Genomic DNA, 25071 nt, shown 5'->3' on the forward strand with positions numbered 1-25071 from the left:
TGCCGCTTAGATTGCGAAGTTATGAAAACTAAAAAGGCTATATAAGGATCAGGGGGCAAATAATTATTTTTGTGTAGTTAAAAGTAGAATTAAGAGCCAAGGAGAGGACTATAATCAGAGCTTCGATGTGAGATCGAATGAGAAATGAGGACATTCGCAGAAGAAGTAAAGTCACTGAAGTAGCTCGAAGAATTACCTCTATGAAACGGCAATGGAGGGGACACATTCATGTTAATATATACGCGGAAAGTCGTTGAATACGGGCATCGTTAGACCTGTCATCGTTACGATCTTGGCTATCTTTAGGGGTGGCTTAAGCTTCCCTTGAGGGCATCTATCGACTGATTATGACGATGATATTAATTTACACTAGTTGTTAGTGCTCCAATATTGGTTATATTCTATTTCGATCTATTGTTTCCATATTACTGTTTGATTTATTTACTGGATGCAAGTAATTCTACATTTTTTACCTTTTAATTTATAATCATCTGATCTCCACAATGACATCACAATGATGATGTTTCTTTTGTCAAATGTTTATTTATTGTATAATAGTATTTCAATTTAGTAAACGCGTCGTCGGAAGACTTCATTTTATTAGGTGGATCAACAACATGGTTCAGGTTGCGAGAAGTCGGTGATTACATGCAGCGCAAGAGCAGACATCTTGACGATTTTCGGGGAAGGCCTGTGCCTTGCAGTGGGCATCTATCGGCTGACTTGTTTAAAAACAGTGAGTAATGTTTAATTTTTACAGAGTTTTATAATTTTACACTGTTATGTATTCCAGTTTACATAATCTGTAAAAAAAATTAAAACTTTAAAAACCGTTACACATGTTTTTTTTAAATAACTATCTATTATTGAACATTATTAAAGCTATTACTTATATTTTCAATAAGAAGTCATTATCTTATGATGGGTCAACTAATCGATTGTCTGATTTCGTTGTCTATATTTGTAAAGAAGTCAGACAACATCATTTGTATTATAATTGAAAGATAAGCGTCATAAATTTCAAGGTTATTAAAGTTATTTGTAAACCACCAAGAGATTACGTTCGTCAGAATCGAGTATTAGTTGCTGATATTCAATTCAAAACAATAGCAGGAAACAGCGTGGACATGATCATTCGGACTGTGACTAGCTGTGTTGTGTCTTGTTCCTATCAATAATTATCAAATAACAAATATATAGGTGATATATAAAGTGTTACAAGTGTTTATAGTTAAGTAAGTGTTAAAAAATAGTTAGAAAGTGTAAAAATAAATGTTACGGCAAATAAATTATATTTTAACGATGATAATATTAAAATTGGGAAGCATTAGGAAAATCGTTGAAAGCGTTATTTTAATCTTAATTATTAAAAGTAAAAATTTATTAAACAGTTTTTTTGTATGCCCATTCTGATCTATTCTATGTAGATGATAAAGTAGTATTAAAATTAGATTTCATATTTCAATACTATTATCATATACAGTTTGATTAGTTTTTCAAATTGGCCGAGGTGTAGTTCTTTCGGGCGTCCTTGAGTTGAAATCCCAGAACCAGCCAGTACCCATATCGAAGGCCCAGGCACCATCTCACTCTACGGGGCGCCCGTTTAAACAATCTAAGATAACGGTGATCGTTTCATCCGAAGCTCCCGAAGGAACCCTAGAGCTAAGTTACGTAAACGAGGGTAAGGCTAAACTCCTTTCACTTTCTACCCTCTCAAGCCCGCAGAATCTACACATACCAAAAAGGTAACAGTGGAGATTCAGAAAGAAAAGGAAGAAAGAAAAGGTTTCTTCAAGTCAATATTTCCATAAATGAAATATTACAACAAGAAGCATATGACCAGTTATATTCACTGTTCAAATGATTATGAGTAGACAGAAGTTTTTTTTTAAAGATAAAATGATAACTAAAATTTGCTATTAGAATAAACTGTTCCTTTGTAGTGTTTGGACGTTGCTTTGAAATGCTATTTGGATGATTCCATTCACAACTTCACCGGATTTGAAGTGGTAGAACTTTGGAGGTGCTTAGACTAATCCTCTTAGCTCGAGAGCTTTCTAGAGAACCTTGAGTCGAGTAGGTACATTGTTTATTTTACCGGATTTGGAAGCCTCCAAACTCTTAGGTCGGTTCATGACCAGGCGCAGAGTCATCCGTAAAAGATCTTGGCTAGAGTCTCTCGATTGTCACCGTTTCAGTCCAAAGACGCTTATTGAAGGGCATAGGCCTCCGTCAAAGATACTTATGGAGGGGCATATCATTATCGCCACTCTCCGCAGTCGGGTTGGAGTTAGTAAGGAGGTATTATGTTACGCAGAGGACGTCCTCTGAAAACTTGTTTGTGAGCAGAGGCAAACCGATGCAATTCATACAGAAATGCGAATTATGTAAGATTATATCTCGGGAATCGAACCCGCTCCCAACGATCAAGTCAAGTCACAGTCTTCTGATGCTGGGCAACCTCTGCTCTCTGCGAGTCGAGTCTCTCGATAAGTGTTTGTAATTCGAAGATGCATTTATCGAATTGTAACTTAGAAAGCTGTTTTTAATTCTAGCGTAGTAGTAGATACATTGGCCTGTGAAATATAAAATAAATTGATGTAACATATTTTACAGTGATCACTTCGAACCGGGGATATAAAATATTTAAAAATGTCATGATCGCGGTAGTCAAGGCCATGCAATAAAATAAAATTAAACCATTCATTATCTGTTAGGTCAGTGTTACACAAACAATACGCTCTACTGCAGTGGTGTCAAACTCAAAAGCTACCTTGGGTTGAATAAACAATGTTTAACTTAAGGAGGATAATAAAAAAAAGTTCAAAAAACAAAATATTTTTATTTTGACTAGTACATTGTAATAAAAATGTATATAATGTTAAATTACAGTTTATATACTGACACAAGACACTTTTCTGTTACTATCTCTCTTATTCCGAGTAAAGATTTCTTTACGAATGCATTGACTGGGCCGCAAAAACGATCATTTCGGTCCGTATGCAAGTCACGACTCGCTAGTTTAACAACCCTGCTCTAATGTTTTAATTATCGCTCGTATCGCAACGATTTGCCGTCCTAAAGGGACGACCTTGCTTTTGTGGGTCACATAATATGACGTCATCTTTTGCTACTATGTATAGTGAAGATTTATACTATTCTCCTGTATATTTTATATAATAATCCTTTATGGTTTTCGATGGATATTGTTGGTTGGAATGGCATTAAATACATCTAGGGAATTAATATCGCAAAGAGTTCTCACAGTAGCGTATAAGGGGCTCGTTGTAGCGAAGTTGGTCAACCCCTGCCATGTTACACTTTAGGCGTTGCTCGAAGTGCATCGTCTGTCAACAAACCGGTTATTTTCTTTTCGCTTAAAGTATGGCGCTGGCACGCGGAAAATCCAGGAAATATGTGACTTAAAATATTAATTGCTTGCATATGTGTCAAATTTCGATGTGTTGGCGAGCCATAGAAACCGCTTTTACATTCCTAGAGAAAAGATAAATTAATGTAATATATTTTAAAGTTACCACCACCGGGGTCACTGAAAATAGGTGTAAAACCTCTTTGAATTTTCGCTGAAAAATGGAAACACTTTTAAAGCCTTCTCCCCTATAACCAATCGCCTTGCTTATCGCATAATTGTGAACCCGTCTTTACCGGCACGCATTGACAGAAGACAGGACAACTGTTTTTTTTGACTTTCAACTAAACCACAACAGGACTCGCCTTGGGAATTCATACCTTTTATTGTATTATTACTACGAGTGTATAATAGATATAATTTCAAATAGATTAGTAATGTAGTTTACTTCACACAATAGTGTTTCTTTTCAGTTAGAATAGACAACCCGTGTCCTAAATGACTTCGATAATTACGATACAGCATTACTCAAGATATCATTATCCTATTGTTTGCTATGGTATAGTTTAATAGCCATTAAATTGCTTTGGCGAGTACATATCAATTTGTCAGACTACGCGTTATATAATGAAGACAAAAGTATCTATATGGTATATTAACGTAAGGTTAAAAAAAATTCCAAAATAAAAAGAGTACTCTATCAATCGCGTGTATTAACCGTATGGCTCTTTTATGGTATACTTCTACGGAATGTAAGTATTGATAGAAATAATAGCTATTTATACACCTGCAGGAATAATATCATAAAAGATTCTTACAGTCGCTCGGCGTAAGAGTGGCGTGTTACGATGTTTGTCAACTTGGTTTCCTTTTACACTATAAGATTTATTCAAGATACGTTGTATATCAACAAGACTATTATTTTTTCTTCGTTTTGTGCCATCTGTTGGTACTTCACGGGTTAACAATTGGGCGATTACGTGTAGCTTCAAGTGTGGTATCTACAAGATATTTATATATTTATTTTATATGGTTAAATACGAATGTATGCCGAGTCATCATTACTTAAAGCCTAATGTTCTGGGTAGCTTAGTAATAAAGTTGAATTTATACCGTTATACACACCTGCACGTATTTCACACAGGAAAATGAAAGTTGTAATCCATGTGGTATGTATGTTTTACAGAGAGTATATACAGTCGTGACACAAATACAATGGCAACATTTATCCGACAATCAGCGACCGAAGTCAAATCGACAATTTAAATTCGACGAGCGATAACAGATGGACTCTAAAATAGTATTGATGACTATTGAGGCCAGTATGGAGCGTTCTCACTTGAACGATACACTGTATTCATCGGACATGATTAAAAACGTGACGAACGCCGTTAAGATAATTCAATGCCGATAGTAAATTTATCAGAATATTAAAAAAAACTTTAGAGCAAATACTTCTTTTAAGTTTCCCATATTCATTAATTTTCTAAAATATCGTCATTAATTTTTTTTTGTAAAGAGCGGAGGAAGTGTAGTGGTGTCAAATTTGGGGAAACATATTTTATGGTTAACCTCGGAAAACTTTTTTATTTCTTGATAATTTTTTCACATTCTTGTTTTTTTATTTTCTTTCTCTCCTTTCATTCATCATATTATCATTCATTCATCTTCTATCTTTCGTCACAATGTCTAGCTCTAACTCTAACGTTCTCTTAGCTTGTTTCTTGAATATTGAAAGTTAATGGTTTTTTGTAGGGTAGTGAAAAAATGACTGAATGCAGCTGTGACTTCATTCTGCCGAGTAAAGAAGGCTGGGAGAAACATTACGACAACTGCTCCCTCATGTGGAGTAAGCGTTCGGAGACTTCGTACCCAAAGTAAGTATTTCTGTATCTTCACCGACGTGGCGGTTAGATGGCATTAAGAAAAAAAATTAAAATTGAATATCGAAATTACTTTATCTATTATTATTTAATTATAATTTTCATGTCGCTAGATGCGGGAAGCGCAACACTGTTCATAGCGATGTCTCATATGCTGCTGATAATGATGTAATTTTAAATTATTTTTTATATCGCCTGTTGCTTTCCTAATAATTCTATTCATAGAATTAATGTCCTATATATATTATATGTCCACATAAACACTACCGATTATCCAAATAGGTATTACTACCTAATGTAAATACCAGAAGCAAAAACCAATTTTATACACTTAAGACAACTTTATCGAGCTAGTAAACATTTCTATGGGTTATGTTTTAGCTTTTACAATAGGATCACGGATAATGTTTGGAAAGTTTTTTGCTAGATTTATTAAAAAGGTTTGATTTCATATAAGATAGCTCACTGGGAATTATAATTTCACTTCCAGGATATTGAAATGAAAATCTTGGAGGCGAACTCATAATTATATATTTATTCGTTTAAAAACGATGTAGATCCCCTGACTTTCTTCCGCCTATTCTACTCAGGTCACATATTCACACGTGATAAACTTAACCTAATATCAAATAAGAGATGTAATCCATCATATGTTTATTAAAGAAATATTTAATTATAGAAATACTGTAGTAAAGGGTCCAGAAATTTGTTTCTTGTTGGTTTAATTCAACTTGAATTACTGCAAATCAATATAGAGTTCAGATTGATTGATTGACCAATATGATTGCATACGGTCATATTGCTATTACGTAGGAAAATGTTAATATATAGATATTAAATGTGCTTAAAATTCAATTCCAGTAAGCTGTGTATCGTTATAGCAATTTCGTAATGTAAACTTTGTCACTGTGTGTTGCCGGGTTTTATTTAATTAGCTTAATAAGAACAAAATTTAGAGAAATAACATGGGAGCGTATTGTAATATTGTACACAGTTATCTACAAAAGAATTACTAACTTTTAAAAGAATAATACAATGTGAAAATAAATAATTTAAATCGATAAATAACAAAATACGTATAAAATAAACAATATTGTCGATAAAAAGACTGTAGTTAGGTTATAAATATATATTTTTGCACAGAAATAAAGACGGCTCTTTGTGCCTCCCTAACAAGAATCTTGAGAAGTTGGATCGAGATGTTCTTTATCATCTGAGCTTTGATACGACTCACTACAATTTACCGGCAATGTTTGGTGATGTTAGAGTAAGTTATTTTTATATTTGTACTGACTGATTAATCACATATTATTTATTCCTTTTCGAAACCATAAGGCTCAGAGACTTGAAAATTTTTAATATTTCAGAATCAAAGGCGTAAAAGTTATAATAAAAATTCTATAAAAATTCCCAAAGGTGTGTTTATAATTATATATGTTTTTATTAAAACAAACTACCAAACATAATAACAGTGAATTTTTTTTTCCTTTTTGCAAAAAAAAACCTATATACGCATTAACTAATTGGATGTTGATATTTGGATTGACCCTGTGATAGACACCTAAATGGATTTTTGGTTTTAAAATAATATAAAATTAAATGTTTGTCTTTAGTAATAATTTTACAATACTTACATGAATATGATATTATAAATAAATATAAATAAAAATGATTATTGAAAAATGGATAATTTTATAAAAATATTAAAGAAAATTATCCATTTTTCATCAATCATTTATTAAACATTATTTGAAAGCGCGCAGAACTGTTGACCCCTGGTTCTGTGGTAGACCGACCCCCAAGATCTTCAAGATCCACAACATGGACAGATAGCCGACGTGAAAGTCGTCGGAAAACGCCTGAAAAGCAATGTAAAAGTGTATATTTTTCAGAGCTTACGTTTAGATTCTAGAATACTATGTTATTATTTTTTTTTCTTTATTGTATATTATTCACTAAATGTTATTATGGTGATTTTACTTTTTCTATAGTTTGTTTGTATGGGCGGTACGAAACAACGAATGAAAGAATTAGCCGTGCACGTGGCAGACGTGTTAAAGATCGACTACAAGCCCGTGAACTTGACCAAGAGTTCTCATAGATACGCCATGTACAAAGTGGGCCCGGTGATTTCTGTTAACGTAAGTAATAACAGCTCTAGTAAATATTATTATAAAGTATTCTCTCCATAATATTCGAAAAATATGATCATGTTTCTGAATTTCGCGGTAAGCTTACTTCTTTATGCATACGGCTTTGTCGGAATGCTCATATTTTTTAGTTACTTACTTCTTCTTACTTCTACTTTTTACTCACACACTTCTTCTTATCTCAATTCAAGATTTTAATTTTTCTATGATACAGGTGTAAAGTGATAATGCATTCAGGTGACCAGATAATTTGAAATTAAATATGCCGATGTATAGAATACGTTCTACATTATTCATAGCTACATATTTTGCAACACAAGCCGTTCGGTTGCTATTTTTTAAAAAATGGTTAAGAAATATTTCGAGTAAATATTTCTTAACCATTGATTTTCCATTAATTTAGTATTTTTTCTACTTCTGTTTCATTAATCTTTTTTACGCATATTTTTATTTATTATTACATTTAAATGAATCTATATATATCTATGTATGTTTGTATGTACACGATAACTACCCGCTCCTTGTCTTTCTTATAATTCCATACAATGGTTGTCTGGAAGAAATTGCCTATATATATATATTTATTGCAATGTGTACAATAAAGAGTGTTAAATAAAGAAAATAAACAGGACTAAATTAGATAATTACGCTAGAATAAGCTAGAATATTTTTATAATAAAAATAATTATTTTGAAAAAATATTGTAAATTGTGCTAACATCTCGAAAACTATGGTTTTGTTTTTAGTTTTTAGTCTTTCATTTTTTTGAGTTTGCACCGATTTATTGCCTTCGTTATTAAAATTATTGCGTCATAATATAATTTTCTTTTACTTTTTAAAAGGGTATTCTAACAACTCTTGGATGATCAGTTCATACTTTGCTATTTAAGTTTATATTATTGCAGAATTAAAATTTAAGATTAGCGTAGATTAAAGATTTTATTAAATCTTGGACAAAAATTATTACCTATTTTATTCTAAATGAATTTTATATAAATCTAAGTGAGAAGTACATTTTGCTTTAAAAATACATATTTGTTATTCTGTGATACGATGTTATGAGTATGGCGTGCTAACACGCCGAAAACCTTATCGTGAAGTGGTCTATTGTTATGTGACATTCTACAGGCCAGGGGTGTCAAAGTCAAAAGCTAACTTGGTACAAATAAACAATGCTAAACATCAATGTACGTAGAAATAAATACTTTTCCTTTGACTAGTACATTGTAATAAACATATATAAAGTTCTATTATTGTTTACATAAGTGCAATTTAAAATAATATTTTTTTTTATAAATAGCATATAATCATTTTATATACCCATTTTGTTTTAATTCACATTTATATATTATTTCATACTTTGCGTCGGATATATTGAATGGGCCACAAAAATATTCACCTCGGGCCGCGAGTTGTATTTCTGATTATCGCCAGTTTCAATATCGTAAATAAATTCAATCGCTTCTGGATGAAAACTTTGTTGTTTTGTTCAAAGATAACAATATTTCTAATTGATTTATTGTTCCCTTTTCAGCACGGTATCGGAATATCGTCAATGACGATACTGTTCCAGGAGATATTGAAATTGCTTTACTACGCGAAAGCGAAGGATCCTATAATTTTTAGAATAGGTACGAGCGGTGGACTTAAAATTCCTGCCGGCTCCGTTGTGATATCCTCGTGGGGTCTTAACGGGACATTGGAAAAGACTTATGATATCGTAAGTAATAACGTTAATTAAATCCAATGACTATTTTAAGCCAACAAAAACATAGTGACACAATAAAAATTTATCTTTTTATATTTAAATGAGGTATCTTAAATTACTGCTAAACTTAATCATTAATACACCAGTAACCTTTTTAATACCATCATCATCACCATAGTTTCAACCGTCATATCTGGACGTAGATTTGGAAAAAGACCAGTTGGAAACAGCCTGTATCTTTAGTCTTCCGATGACCTTATCATGGTCGTCTATCTATTTTTGTGACATATTATGCTATGTTTACCGTTCCGTGGTCTTCACTCTACAATGCCCCAGCGGGCACTTGAACTGCCCGTTCAGTGGCCTGCCTTCTGCAACTTCAATTTGCCCATTAGCTGGGCTAGTACCAAAAATTACTGATCTCTAGTTTTATATTAGCTCTTGCCTCATAAAATCGATTCATTGCAACCTTTCGTGTATGTAAAACATTACAATTGCCCAGGTGATCAAATTTAAATTTAAATACGACCATGTGTTATTATCTCGACTTGATAACTTGTCGCTGGGTAAATCCATGCATGCATCATGCATCCATTTCGGCCAGCACATGCTAAGCCGCTACTTTTTGTGCTTCTATATTAGTCTAAATACAGGGTAATTGGTTATAGGTATAAAAATTTTAAAGGAGCTAATCAACTCATTTGTCAACGAAAGCCTTTAAAACTTATGCATCTATTTCCAATCACACTGTATAAAGTGATCACTCTGCAATACGTTACATTAAATAATTATTTCTATAAATTTTTGGGATCACTATCACTAATTTTTAGCAGTACAGCCGAGTAGAGGCAGAGAATAACATTTTTTTTTATTTGAATAAAAAAATGTTATTCTATGCCTCTACTATATATAGCAATCAGAATGTCGAAGAGCTTTATCTTCCTATACTATCATAACGTTTTTACCATAAATTAAATATTTACCATAAATTAAATGACAATAAACAACAAATTCAAATCTTTAAGGCTTTTAAATGTAATCAATCACCTTAAATATAAGCGTGAGTGTATTAAAGGAAATTTTGTTATAATGAACTCAATAGAAGTAGCTTTTCAGCCAGTGCTGGGTAAAATTCACCGAACACCTGCGATATTTGACAAGCGCCTGGCCCAGGAATTACAGTCCTTGGTAACAGATGCTGACGGATTCGAAACCTTCAGTGGAGGAACCATGGCAGCCGACGATTTTTATAGAGGTATTACAAGCTTTTTTAATTTTTCCCTTTAACTACCAAGTAAATTTTTCTATTCTTTACTTTTGTTTTAGCATTTTTAAAATCAACATAAGTTCATTGTGCATAACACATGTTTTTTTTTTTTTTATAAAAATCTATTTATGATTTAAGAGTAATTAATACGCATGATTATTGAAAGCGTGATTAAAAAATTTGCTAACAATAATTTATTACGTGGTCATGAAGAGAGCTATGCTCGAGTTTCACTGCGAAATCCATTCACAAATGAGGGTATCCGCAGAAAAACCATGGTCATTACCGTAGGCTTAAGAATTGTACATTGGAAGTTGTAGTGGGCGGTACATCGCTCCTGTAGCCGATGGGCGTCGGTTCTGAAAGGTTCTGGTTTGACGACTATGAGCCAGTAGAAGTAGGGTACGAAGGCTTACGATGCTGGCAATTCAAGTTTGGCCATTGTTGCGAACCTCAAAGGAGGTTTCTGCCTTGCAGTGGGCGTCTATGGGCTAAAAAGAAAAAGATAATTTATTACAAGTACTTTACAGTTACTTTAAATATAATAAAATATTATTTACTATTTCATTTATGTGTATGTGCATATGTTGTAGTTTAGTATATGTAAACTAGGCTCTATACAATATGATACCAACAAGTCTTCGACAAACTACTGCTGGTAAGGAAAGTAAACGGTATAATACCAAGTGAACGACTTTGCGCTGGTCTAATTATAAAATTCAACTGGACTCTGTATTACTACTTCCTCCAAGAAGAGAAGCTAGTTGAAAAAAGCTAGTTATAGATTCTGCCACGGCGCTTAATAACGAACACTGACTTCACTAATAAAGAAATGATCAGGTTAAGTCTGGTAATTTTAAAACTTAATAATTGTAATTTAGCCAGGTTCAATGAACAATTAGGATTTACCTGAATTAAGAAGCAATCGAAAATAACACCGCGACACATTTCAATTACAAAGCTTACAATTATTAATGAACAAATAAATTTAAATGCAAATCGACGCCGTTTGAAAATTCACCCCGTATAAACTAGTTTGAATTTACGAGGAAAGTTGTAAAAACAACACATTTCCATTTTCATATAAAGCAAAGATTATTTTAAAACACCTATCTCAGACTATTATAGATTTGATATCCATAAAAAAAGGTTTATGGGTTATAATCAAAATATATCGTTAACCATAAAATTTTCATTTTGGTAAAAAAATTATTATTCTTTCAAAATACTAGATCATTACTAAATAAATTATTACCAAAATGTTGTAGTGTACGAAACGTATTCATAAATAAAATACTCAATCGGGAGTACGACGTTAATATTTATTTTTTAATTTATTGTACGAAATTTTTCGAAGTATTGAAACATAAAAAAAACAATTTTACATTTACATAAGAACCATCTTTTTAACTTAGAAGAATTTATATTAATTACCTTTTTCGATTTCATTCGAATCAAATGGTATGAATTTATATTTAAGTTATAATATTTAACCACGTAACGGCAAGACGGTGAAATACAGATCGATTCCAACAGGCCCGATTAGAAATCTGTGGAAGAGACCTATGTCCAGTAATGGACGTCTTGTAGTTGAAATAATAATAATGAATTAATGTAACTCTTGATTGAGTAACGCAATAAAATATTTACGTTTATTTAATGGATACCACAGATAACATAATATTTTTGTGAGTGTACATGAAATCCATTGTGTAAAAGCAAATGAATCGTACGGTGTACATGTCTAAACTTAACTTTTATATTATATTTTCATAGGTCAGGCTCGGGTGGATGGTCCGTTTTGTGCATATACAGAGGAAGAGAAATTAGCTTTCTTACGCAAACTATTTGATATGGGCGTGAGAAATATAGAGATGGAAGCGACCGCTTTCGCAGCGCTCGCACGAGAAGCTGCGCTCCGAGCGGCAGACGTTTGCGTGACACTGTTGGATCGACTAGAAGGTGACCAGGTAAATATATCCCGCTCAAAATACATAATAGATCAAAATAAATAATAGAAATACGTAGAAGTAGAAGAACGATAGAGAGGGCTATGTTTCGCTGCAAGATATAAGAAATGAGATCATCAGAAAAATGAAGGTGAATGACGTATCTCGGAATAGTTTCTCGACAGAAGAGGGTGAGGCAAAGATTCTCGAATGGCGATCACGAGCCGATGGACGCAGTATTTAGAGGGCCCCCTACTAGTTTGCCCAATGACACGGTCACGGTAAGTTGCTACATGCGTGCACCGCTAGACCAGTCGTCGTTTCTATGGGGTTAGTATGCCTTGCAGTGGGTTGTCGACTGGCATGACGATGATAAGGTAATAGTGATGCAGGAAAGAACAAAAGTAACCGAGATAATCCAGCGAATTGACAAGTTGAAGTCGCATTGGGCTGGCCATATAGCAGAATAGATGGCTGATGTTGCGTAAAGGTTGAACGTCTACCCCCAAAATGAACAGATATCCATGTTAAAGTCGTAGGAAGACGCTGGATATAGACCGCTTCCAACACTCTTATTGAAAGGCTTTGAGGGAGACCTTTCTCCAGCCGTGGATATCCTACGGCCAAAATGATTATGAAAGTAATGAGGTTATTGGTTTAAATTCGAACTTTGATTCAAAGTACGATTGGTACTACCAGGAAAACTCTATCTCTAGATAACAAGTATATGGAGTTGTCTATTGTAATAAATCGTATGTTTAGATATTTTAAAATAGAAGAAATGGTATAATATATACTAATAACTATTTTTTATGAAAATATTGACTATTTTCCACTAATATTCTTTTTAAACTGTTATGGAAAAAAATATTTAAATACAGGTGTAGTTAGATTATTTATATGTTTTGTTAAGTATTGGCCTTCTTTGCTTCTTTACATTCATAGCTTCACAACGACTAAATTTGAAAATCAGTGAACGAACGAAAATAACCAACATATAACTTTAATGTATACTGTAATACATTAAAGTATTGTATTGCAAGCCGTACTGAATATTACGACTTGAAACTTGTTTACAAAATATATAAAGGTAGCCATAAATTATGTAAAGGTTGACATAAATTTGTAACTTAGTGACATATTTTTTTATTTTAAATTTTTGATGATTTAAATTTCAAATTTATAAAGACGTATCTAAGAATGAATTATGTAACTGTCTAACGAAAGTCAAGATACAAAAGCTCGAAACAATTTAACGTGACATTTGTTGGCATTAAGTCAGACAAGCTATAAATCTGGAACATCTGTTTGAAAGATCTAGACGGTTCTTTTAAATTGTGATGATTTTTTATAATACGTAACAATATTGAAAGAAATATTAATTGAACATTTATTTCAATTATTAACCTGTAATGTTTGCACTCGATGCAGCATGCATTTGAAGTAAGTATTTTTATTTATTGCAAAAGATTTAGTGCTCTGGAGTGGCTACCACGTACCAACACAGGACGCAAGCCACTTCTAACAGGTCCTATTGGAAGTTTATTGAAGGCGCTTATATCTAGCTGTTGAGGTCCTACAGCTAAAATAATAATGACGATGAGGTGATTTAAAAAAAGTGAAATAAGCTAATATAAAATTACGATACATTTAAACATAATTTATAATATTGAGTTCTTGAAGATATTTTCAGCCATTACATCATGTTATAATGGTGTAAAGGAAAGGAATTTATTGATTCTGTTTTAAGACATACTGAATAGATGTATATTTTATTATAGACTTCCAAAGTAAGTACTTTTGCGAACAGTTGCATTCATCCGTGAATTCTTTTGAAGAGCGTCGTAGAGAATAAATTTCAGGGCTATATCTCCAAGACACAAGCGCAAACGTCAATAATGATACCTTATATCTTCAAGTAACGAGTTCAAACTTAATTTTGTGTAAGAATTATTTATTAAAAATATAATTGCGGTCCTATGGACATCCATCGAGAGATTTTGTAACTCCATAATAACGATGAGACTAACTTCACGATTTTGTGACGTAAAAACTTAAATAGTTCAACTACATTGGACGCGCTGTGACATTAAACAAGGTGATTGGAAATAGGTGTAAAAGATTTATAGGCGTAAATCTATAGCTCACTTGTTACTAAAAGCTTCTAAGTTTTTACACCTATTTAAAGTATAAAGTGACCACTTTAAAGTTTATTGCAATACGACAAGCCAATAACTTCCGAAAGTACAAAGTTTGTAGAGGTAGGTAGTAAAAAATTATTAATTTCCATTGCTATAGTCCAAATTTTGAAAAAACTTTTTATTACTTCATTATATTTTTAGTCTTGTTTATTATTTCTTAAACCCTTGAATTTTGGATATGGTAGACAATATATTAAATGACAGAAAGTGAGCTAAAAATTCACTAGTTAAAAGCTTTTGCATCCCTATTCAGATTTGGATTACAAGGCAAAAATAAAGCGGGTTATCTAAGAATCAGGTATTACTTGACTTGATCGTATACTTACTTTGTGAACCAAGTGATCTTAAAATTTATAAATGTAAGGATGGCATAGGAAAGTGAAATCTACCAAGCCAACCAAATAGCGAATACCACCTGATTTCTGGACCAGGCTTCGAAAGAAGCATAGATTAAAATTTTATTGGAAAGTTTTTTTTATTATGATGTACGTTCCACAGACATTAGCGTCCGTGCATTTTGCTCACGTTTTTGCAGGTTACAGTTATTAAGTAAAAAAGTATGTCTCTTAATCCATAGATGTTTGTAATAAGTTAAGTAGGTTAAAAGGTATCTTTTAACCTGATATACGGGTCATCAGCCTTGAGCATCTTGCCGGCTTCTCTCGATGAAATTCGTCTCTTTTCATCCTCTTTATCCGTTCAATGCTGAGAAGTTACGTCTCATAAAAATTTTTGAACATATTATTTTTTATATTCAATTTATACAAAAATTTTAGTATCTAATTTTAAATGTTAACAAAACGATAATTATGTAACTATATTTCAATTGTTAAAAGTTATTTTATTACTATATACATCAATTATTTCTCGTATATGCATATGAATATACATAAATATAACATTATACAGCATAACGTTCGAATGTTCGTTACAAATTTCAATTTAACCTTTTCGAATTCAAACGAGTTACATGACATACATTGAATACACCTTTTTTTTTAATTACACTGCGATGTGCTGCTCAATTATGGGAGACTAAAGTGGTGGTACTCTGTACTAAGAAATTGAATCGCCAACCGGACCAAAAAACGAATGCACGTTGATATTTAACCCATAAAGCTCCGTCTCGGAATCAAATATTTCAGTTTGAAGTGAAAAAATCTTAACTAATGCAGTAAAAAACGAATGGTTCTATATTATTCTATTCTATGTTTTTTTTTGTTTTAAAAGAGGTTGCCCTGGTCAAACCTACCACGGCGTATGAAACCATTGGTCAACTCAATTCATCAACCACGATTCATGGCTGATACATATGACATAGTCTAGTGTCATGGTGTCTTCGTTACCTTTCCAGTTTGTAATTTTTTTTAATTGCTATTCGGATTAATATACTCGAGTAAGTTTCTAGTTCCGTGCGGTCCGGTGAGCTAACGGGTCATTAAGGCGTGTTAGCTTGGGTTAGTCAGGAAAGTAATTAACCATAAACTAAATAATGATACATTATTTACGGAACATCCTGAATGATAGAGCCGGTTATAAATATAGATTTATATAGTTCTTCATTAATGTCTACGGGTCGTCTTTTTCGCGTATTATTTATATTTATACATTAGGGGGCCTGGAAAGTAATATCGCTTCCTTAAGTTAAATTCACACCACTTCATTTTTAACATGTTTTTATTTCGTATTAACAATATTATATATATCATATATATTATACCTTTATTATCAACAATCTTTTGCCAAGTAATATACAATTTTCAATGTTGGAGCGGTAAAATCAGTTTTAATATGTTGACAGAAATTATATTACTTTCCGGTCCCTTTAATAATAAAGAAAAAAAAATTATAAGAATTATCGCGGTTAGTACTAAGGCCTTGGACGTCCATACGCCAAATTTTCATGTTAATGTAATGAATGATATTTTATCTGAATTGTCACATGAACTTTGATAGGAACCGATACCATCATAAACTTCGTCAACATCAACCCCTATGTCAGTAGCTCTGAAGTTGTTGACTCGTAAGTACATAACAAACAACGCACGTAAATAATTAAGAATCGAACCTACAAGTAATTCCTTTTTCATTCCAGAATAAAATGTACCGTTCGTAGGTCATCAATCCACTTTGATATCTAAAGTATTCTGTATTAGGTTTAACTTAATGACAAGTTTTATAATCTATTTTCATAATTATTTCAGCTGCATAATCCCAGCATTAGGACGTCAAAAACAAGACATAAGTTTTCTCCACATATTGCTAATAGGACTGATTGGAAGCGGTTTGCATCCAGCGTTTTTCTACGATCTAAACAAGTTCGTCTATCTACCTTTAGATGGACTCTACGCTGCGCTTACGGGTCCGTGTTTTCCATTTAGAACTTTAAGGCTTCAGCGGCTGTCCGTTCTGCATGTCATATGACCTGCCGGCGAGTTGGTTATTATCCTACGTCTCTGGATCTCCATAGAGGTATAGCCCTCTCCACGGCTCATTCAGTTATTGTAAGCTTGCCAATGAGGTCCGAAGTGAGAGCTACTCATATAGTAAAGTAAATTGAGGGTACGATTTTATTAATTTAAATATTTTTTTTTCAGGTAATACAAAATAAGGTAACACTTATGAAATGGCAAGAACGTCCCATAACGCTTGTCGGTCGATACATATCTAAATATTACGAGAACAATTTGCACAAAAAATACTAAGGTATAATAATAAGGTTTTAATAGAATTTGTTATTACCAATGTAATCATATTATTATGTAAGAATTAAAAAAAAAACAAATAAGTGTAGCCAGATAAATTAAAAAACTGTGTATTAATTCAGATTAAAAACTGATACTTTTTAAAACGGAATTGAAATAATGTTGATAAATGTTAGTCGGGCTTTGGGAATATTTCTACTAACAACATTTTAAATTATTATATTTTAATTATTAAGTGTGTTAGTAAGTTACGGCTTGTCCGAAAGAAACTGACAAATAAAAAATTTCGACGCAAAGAACGGTGGCATTGTGATTTATTTATTAATTATTTTATCATTACAATTTTGTTACTGACCCGACAAAAGCTGTAATTTTAAATAAAATTAGTGTTTTAAATATACTCAATTTGTATATAACAAAGGAATTAAAAAAATTCCACAAATAATTGTATTAAACATTTTATTTAAAATCATTATCATGTTAGTTGATAGACGCCCACTGTGAGGCATAGGTCTCCCGCAAAGATCGCTACGATGACCAGTTTGACACTGCGCGCATCCGCGATTTACTTATAATATTATTATTGAAATCAAGAAGTAATAAACGAAAGAAAAATATTTTTAATGTTACAAATAAGTACCATATCCATTTGCTTCTTTACTTTATATTATTCATTGATACATTTATATTTAAATTAATAGATAACTTCATAACAAATATCTGTAGCTTGTGTCTATGAATTGTAAGGCTAGGTTTGAATAAATCTAATTGATTATAACATTATTTAATAATAAACGAAACGAGATAAATGTTTAATTTTACATTCAACCATTCGACTTCTCACAGCTTTGGCCTAGACTCGGCCTTTATGCGCAAAAACATTTCCCTCCAAATACGAAACACCGCTACGTCAGTCCGTAGCGGTATTTCGTAGAGGGTGGTTGGCTACGCCTCTATGACATTCCCCTATTGTTATGAAATAAGCAATTTTTCTTACTTAAAACCGGTAAGTTATATTCGTAAACTGTGTTTGTGTATCTTTATGGTGTTAACGTGATTTGTGCAAGTGAGCACAAAGTGATTCTGTGCTCTGAGATGTGTAATGCATGTGGATTCGTATTGCTAATCGTCGCATGTGATTAGCTCTTTTTTGTGCGGTTTCTTTATTATATTAGTGTACAGCGTACCAATGTGTTTAATTCGTGTTCACGCTACGATGTCGTGTAAGTATATTATCATTTTAACTTATTTTTAATGAACACTTTCGGGCTCGTAAGGTTCTTGTCAGCTTTAGATGAATTTAGGAATTTAGAAGGAAGACTGCAAATTTCCTGAAATGTAATTTTGTATATCTTTAAATTCAAATTTATTATTTTTAAAGAAAAATATTGATTTTCAAAATTGAATTTATTGTTTACATTTGTGTAAATTATGTTATAGTCTCAAATTAGGTTTCTATTTTTTAAAATAATTATATAAATAACTGAAAACGAAAGACGCTGGACGCAGGCCACTTCCACCGGTCCTGATGGAAATCTATAAGGGAAGCTTATGTTCAGCTGATGCAGTACGATGATGATATAATTATAATTATATTAACTAATTATATATGGACGGAGGCTGAGTGGTATGTTACCTTTGCCTATGTTTTTTTTTAAATTTTTGTGACATTTGACAATGGGGAGTTGTCGAAAAAATGGAAGATAAAAGAAGACACATTTTGTTTGTAATAGACTATTTTTATTAATAAATTAGTAAGTATTCGCCTATAGTTTCAATTTCGCTTTCCAAATTTTATTAAATTTTTCACGTAATAATAAAATAAACATGTTAATCTTGTTTTTATTATAAATATTTAAGTTATACCGAAATTAGATCAATACTTTTTAAAATAAACATAGCTACTCTCGTCTTTGTCAAAAATTTTCATTTAATTACAAGAGCAAAATATTAATAGTTGTTTTTATACACTACTTAAAGGAGAAAAGAAAGAAAAGAGTGGACAGAACGACGTTAAGAATGGGCTAGCAGAGAGGGAAATTGTTATTTTGAGCACGGCTGTGCTAATGCGGTTTGAATTTTAATGAACATTTAGTATTATTTACGATTGCTGATATGTTTAATATTGCGTGGAAGGCACGAAATATAATTCTATTCTCCGAACAAAAAGTTTCAAGTATTTGCTAGCACGCAATATCCGTAAGTTTTCTTTGCACGCAAATGGCTTTAAATAAATAAAAGTTGGTGTAACTAGCTTGTACTATGTAGTGAAACATAGTTTACTTTTTACGAGAGGGTTTTCCACGTGACAGTATGTGATATGAATAGTTAGTCTCATGCAAATCATAGGTGTGCTTGTAGGCATCGCGATATTAGTCTAGTAAAATCATTTCTGCGTTGTTGAAGCGAAAATCTGCGGTACCTGCGATCTGAATACCCACTATGAAGCCGAGAAGAACCTACACGCTTCACCCGAGTCGTAAAATTTTCGGGTCCCTTTCCTTCGGAAGAAATTTATCACTTTCTTATATGAGGCTGCGTGGTTGGCCTCGATGTGTTCTGCATTTAGTGAGTGGAAGTCTAGTATAACTTATCTTTACTCCAGGGGCGTTTGTGTGAAAGCTTTTCCTTAACGTAACACTAAAGTAAATACTAACTAAGGCAACTCTGAAATCGAAACAAGTTTGTGAGTTTCTGTCCACAGATGAGTGGTAACAGAGGTTGTGTTCTTTAAGATATTCGCGAGTATAATATAAACTAACATTAATGATCAGGTTAACAAAGGTTTGCTAACTAAATTTTGGTAAAATTAAAAAAAATCTCTCTTGATCTCTGAAAGATGGAATGAATATTAGTTAAAACGCTGTAAAAGATACAAAATATTATCTTTTTCATATTGCAAAATTATTTAAAAATTTTCTTCCAAAAAAGCTTCAAAGCTCTTCGTAATTATACATGGTTTCTCTAATATTCCACAATTTTAATACTATTTCTTACATCTGGTACTGAATAATCTAACAATGGTAATAGATTGACCTATCTTGCCATTGATTTGCAACCTCCAGCATCCACAAATGAATGCTAATCATGTATTCAGTGATTGCCTAAGCCGGTCGCCATTCTCGGGGACCTTTGTACCTAGTCATTCTACAAAGAGTTTACCTAAGCGATCTTACAGATTGCCCCGCCGATCATCTCGGATGAGCTCTCGTGCTTATTTATTATAAAGAAGCCTAGGATAAGCGTCTTCAGCATTCTGGTATTGCAAATTTGGTTAAGCTATAAATGGTTAAGCCCGAGACAAAAAGTGTTAAGATAAGTCAAGTCAATTACCTAATTATCCCGTTTTTATCTACTCTAATGTGATCTGTATACGACAGCTTTCAGTATTTGTAGTCTAGTGGTAGAGGACTGAGACTTGCGATCGTAGGTCGTGGGTTTTATTCCTGCGATATATATACATATATCTATGTATATCGTTTGTTCTATTTTACGGTGAATAAATAAATAATGTTACCGTTTTTTCAGCGCGGAAACAGGTGACTTACAATTGGCTATGTGTAAAACATGCATTTTAAAGATTGAGGCCGGAACACTCACCGAGTACTTTTGCGATTTATTTATCGACATTGCAAATGCTGGCTGTAATGGAGGTTACATATTTTTCTATAAGATTCTAGAGAGTATAAATAAACTTATGATAAAGGGGAGTGAAATCAGTTAATTCTTTTTCAAGTTCTAGGCTTCGAAACGAAGGTTTATTTTTTATTTATGTAGATATTGTCTAAGTAGCCGTGAGCAGGCCAGTCCACATTGCGTGCAGAAAAGATGTCGGCTGGGATCTTAAGGTTTTGGCGTGGAGACCAGAGATTGGCAAACTCAATTTAGGACGCCTATCTACTAGGTACAAAGACCACCTTGTTAAGGTCATCAGAAGACGCTGAGTGCAGGCCGGTTTCAACCGGTCCTTTTAGACATCTATGGGAAAGACTCCAGTAGTGGACGTTCTATAGCTGAAATGATGACAATAACATTTTATTAATATATCATATTTAATAAACAATGACTAGAACTGACGTTTTGCACATCTCAAGTAGCAGTGTAGAGAAGCACTATTCAAATGTTTTCAAAAGTTAATTAAAAAGTTCAAGGTAGTTGAAATAATTATGAAAAGGTTTTCGTCAAAGTCAAGTCGTGTACATAGTCTAGATATTATATAACTAAATGCTCATTTTTGTTGTATCTCTATTAAAAGTCTAATTCTTTATAATGTTTTATTAAAAAGCGAACAAATAGGCTTGGCGGAAAAATTCTATGAATTTTTATCATTACGTTCAATTTGGCTGGCTCGGCATAATAATGGCTTCTAGCAATAGATTTAAAAACTTGCTAAACTTTTAATACAGGCCATTATAAAGCCGTAGCAGTAAAAACAGGATAATTTAAATTTGTTTTCTCTATATTTCCTAACATATTAGTAAAGTGTTCAAATTATACTCATATATATATATATCATCCTACATATCTATCCACTTCGTACAGTAAATAGATTTTACGTAACATGAACTTTAATAAAAGATTTCATAAATCAAAAATGTATTTCAGTATCATCATGATTTTAATTATTATAATGTAGATTATAATTTATGCTTTCTATGTGGTATACTAAAATACTAGTAACAATGTCATTACATTTTTACTGAAATATATAATATTTTTGTGACTTACAAGCGTATTTATTTTTTGTTGAGCAGCGTCAGGTGTTTAATCGCTTTGTAATGTGAATAGAAGAAGTAGTTTTGATTTTATAAATTACATTTTTCTACTTTTTCTCACCATAAGAATCTTACAGCTTGACGAAATTAGGAATCTGTCTACATTGATTTTTGATTGTGTGCCTGATTTCGGATTCGGTTGTTTGTTCCTTATGTTATAATGTACTTTAATTTTAAAACATATTCTCGGTTGGGCAAAAGTCTGCACTCGGAGAGAGAATAGTATTAGACAAAAACTTCATATATATTTTGTAGTTTTTGTCCAATATAAGATTGTTGGAGAATCTTTTGTCATCCATATATTTGCATCAGTTAAAAGGAAAAACTGAAAAGTATTTAAGTGGCGATTAAGACTCCATAAACGGCGTTCGTAGATCTTTCACTCGGTGGACAGACGACGGGAAATCGCTGAATGTGAGCAGAGCAAGATGGGGCATCAAGGCATTGTTCGCTATCGGCAGAAATGATGACATAAACCTTCCAGCAGTCTGAAATATGACCCATGAACGTATCCTTAAAAACTAGGATACCCCTGTTGGTATCAGAAATAATATAAATTGCTTTTAACTTGGATAACGTAAATACTTGTATTATACGTGGCTATAATTTTAAGGTCAAATATTTTACCCAAGTGTAACAGAAAGTCTTAAGAATATTGAAATAGGACAAATTATGTAATACATATACTTACATATATATATATATATATATGTAAAATAATAATAAATAAAAAAATATATTAAATTGTTATTGTTATTAAAATTATTAAAACGAAGTCAGTTCAGTTTTAAAACAAACAGTTTTTAGAAAGGTTTAAAGGAAACGCTTTGTTAGTGAACTCTACCCATTGTTTTCTCGTCCCTTCTTTACTCTCTAGTTTCTTTTCATATACATATAAATTGTTTGACTCTTGGCTTACTTTATTATAACTTGGCTTACTTTGTAATACTCTAAAGATAATATAATCTTTTTAGAAAACAATTTATTCTTTTGTACTAGAAGTAAAGTCGATTTCAACTTTTATTTTTGTAACGTTTTTGAAACAGACCGCCGTAAAATATTTAGCTATTTTATCGTTGTACAAGCCAAGCCGACAGACGATATCCTGTCTTAGTTATGAATAATCAATACAGATTATTTTAGACGAAAAAAAAATATATTTAGGATAAACTTTAGGAAAATTCTTTCTGATACATAACAATTTTTGTTCTCTTTTCTAATGCGTAAATTAATAATAATGACGCTTTTCCAACAAAGATACAGGCGACGTACAATGACCATTCGAAGTACATAAATTTTCTAGATTGATGCCACAAACACTCAACAACTGTCTCTGCGATTTATTTATGGTTGTTGCAAATGAAAGCTATACTGAAAATCATATATTTTCACGAGAACCTCCTACATGTATTAAGACACATACACACATAAGATAATTGAAATCGTAAATATGTATATTTGTATTTATGTGTATTATTTATGTAAGAATACACATAAATAGTATACATCTATGTATACACAGACGACTCATATGTGTACATTAAAATTTTATATGTTAATTATAATATGTTTGTGTTAATTAATTATAATAATTATTAATTACTTGGTGTAAATAGTTCAAATTAAAATTATATAGTCCCCACAGCTAAAATTCGTTTGAGGGTTAAAAAGAGTAAGCCACTGCATATAACTTAAAAGCCACTATTGTAAATAAAATTTAAATTGCAACTCCATACAAAGCTATTAAAGTGGATTTGAAACGGATAAGTTGTAAAGGTTATTTCTCCCCCCATTGTTGGAACGTAGCTGTGCTGATTGTTCGATAACATTACAATGGTATATCGCGTATCGTATGTAATACAGGATTGTAGTCGTTTTTAATGGAGTTATACTAAAATGTAATATATATATATATATATATATATATATATGTATATATATCTGTGTGTGTGTATTTCGTATGTTCTTCACCTATAAATATGCGATCGTGGTTGTGGATTAGATTATGAAAATTAGAAAAATCTTCAATAATATATAATTTTACAACATCGCTACTTCGTCGCCTTACCGCAGGCAGGTAAACGCTTGATAAGTAGATAGCCTCAAAGCTTCCATCTTCTACTTTCCGTTCAAAGAAGATTGCATTAAGCGTATCCTAATTTACGCCTCTTGTCGTAACGTTGGCAACGAACTATTCAGAATTCATCACCTAAAGGACAAGAGGTATCTGGAGTACGAGCACAGATTCCTCTAAAAATCATGGTTCTGTCACCATTTATAATTTACCGTTGATAACCATAGACCTCCACGTACTTGCTGCCGTGATATTGACAGTTGATCAGCCCAAGAGAGTAAACAACATATAGAAATATCGTATTAATAATTTTTCTCTTCTTGTTATTCCGGTTTTAATGGTGAAGAAAAATTTCTAACTGTATTCCGCAACTCAATTGTTAGATAAAGAAGTAACAACACCGTGCCACACTGCAACCTCGAGCCAGACCCGCGCCGCGAACCTGCCATGTCGGTTTTTATTCATTTTAAAAGTTTCAGTCTTGATTATGTGGCGTGAAAATACGTATATAATATAATATTTCTTTACTTGTACGCAAGATTGGTATTTATTACCGATGTATTAAATTTCAGATATTGACTTTAGTTATGATAATTACCTTCCATAGATATGGTTTCTTCTTATATAGTTTTTACTTTTCACATAAAATTCTTATATAGTTGTTTCTTTTTGTATAAACTAAAACGCATACGATGTTAAAATAAAACTTAATATAATAAAATAATATAATAAAATAAGACTTTGTAGGAGAAAGGTTATTGTAACATGATTGTGCCGAAAAGAAGTGTCTCTCAGCACTGTGCTGACGATCAGTTTATATTTTAAAATAAAACTTACAACACTGATTCCGGTTAGCTGTTTTCTGATTGTTCTGTTTATTAAACCAAAGCGAGAGTTTACAAAAAATGCTTCTTTATTTTTAATGTCTTCAAATTATTGCTTAAAACAATCATAACTGAAAATCCAACATAGCGCCTCAACTATTA

At 32.2% G+C, this 25071-nt stretch overlaps 1 protein-coding gene across 1 annotated transcript; it reads left to right on the forward strand.

Annotated features, from left to right (window-relative positions):
* Positions 1-1151: 1151 nt before the first annotated feature.
* LOC137924593 (uridine phosphorylase 1-like) lies at positions 1152-17479 on the forward strand. Its single transcript, XM_068767997.1, has 8 exons — positions 1152-1239; positions 5134-5250; positions 6400-6523; positions 7248-7397; positions 8941-9126; positions 10231-10369; positions 12158-12351; positions 17129-17479. Exons 2-8 carry the CDS (start codon positions 5141-5143, stop codon positions 17234-17236), a joined length of 1011 nt encoding a protein of 336 aa, XP_068624098.1. The 5' UTR covers positions 1152-1239; positions 5134-5140; the 3' UTR covers positions 17237-17479.
* Positions 17480-25071: the final 7592 nt, after the last annotated feature.

This window comes from Battus philenor, unplaced genomic scaffold (genome assembly GCF_028537555.1).
Source record: "Battus philenor isolate CCGP_79_NKW_IND1 unplaced genomic scaffold, ilBatPhil1.0.hap1 SCAF_24, whole genome shotgun sequence".
NCBI classification, from domain to species: domain Eukaryota; kingdom Metazoa; phylum Arthropoda; class Insecta; order Lepidoptera; family Papilionidae; genus Battus; species Battus philenor.

Bases quoted from the DNA above. Each gene is read 5' to 3' on its own strand.
- LOC137924593 (XM_068767997.1), top strand. From the start codon at position 5,141: ATGACTGAATGCAGCTGTGACTTCATTCTGCCGAGTAAAGAAGGCTGG. The intron at 9,127-10,230 runs GTAAGTAATAAC...GTAGCTTTTCAG, and splicing joins TGGAAAAGACTTATGATATC to CCAGTGCTGGGTAAAATTCA. The intron at 10,370-12,157 runs GTATTACAAGCT...ATATTTTCATAG, and splicing joins AGCCGACGATTTTTATAGAG to GTCAGGCTCGGGTGGATGGT.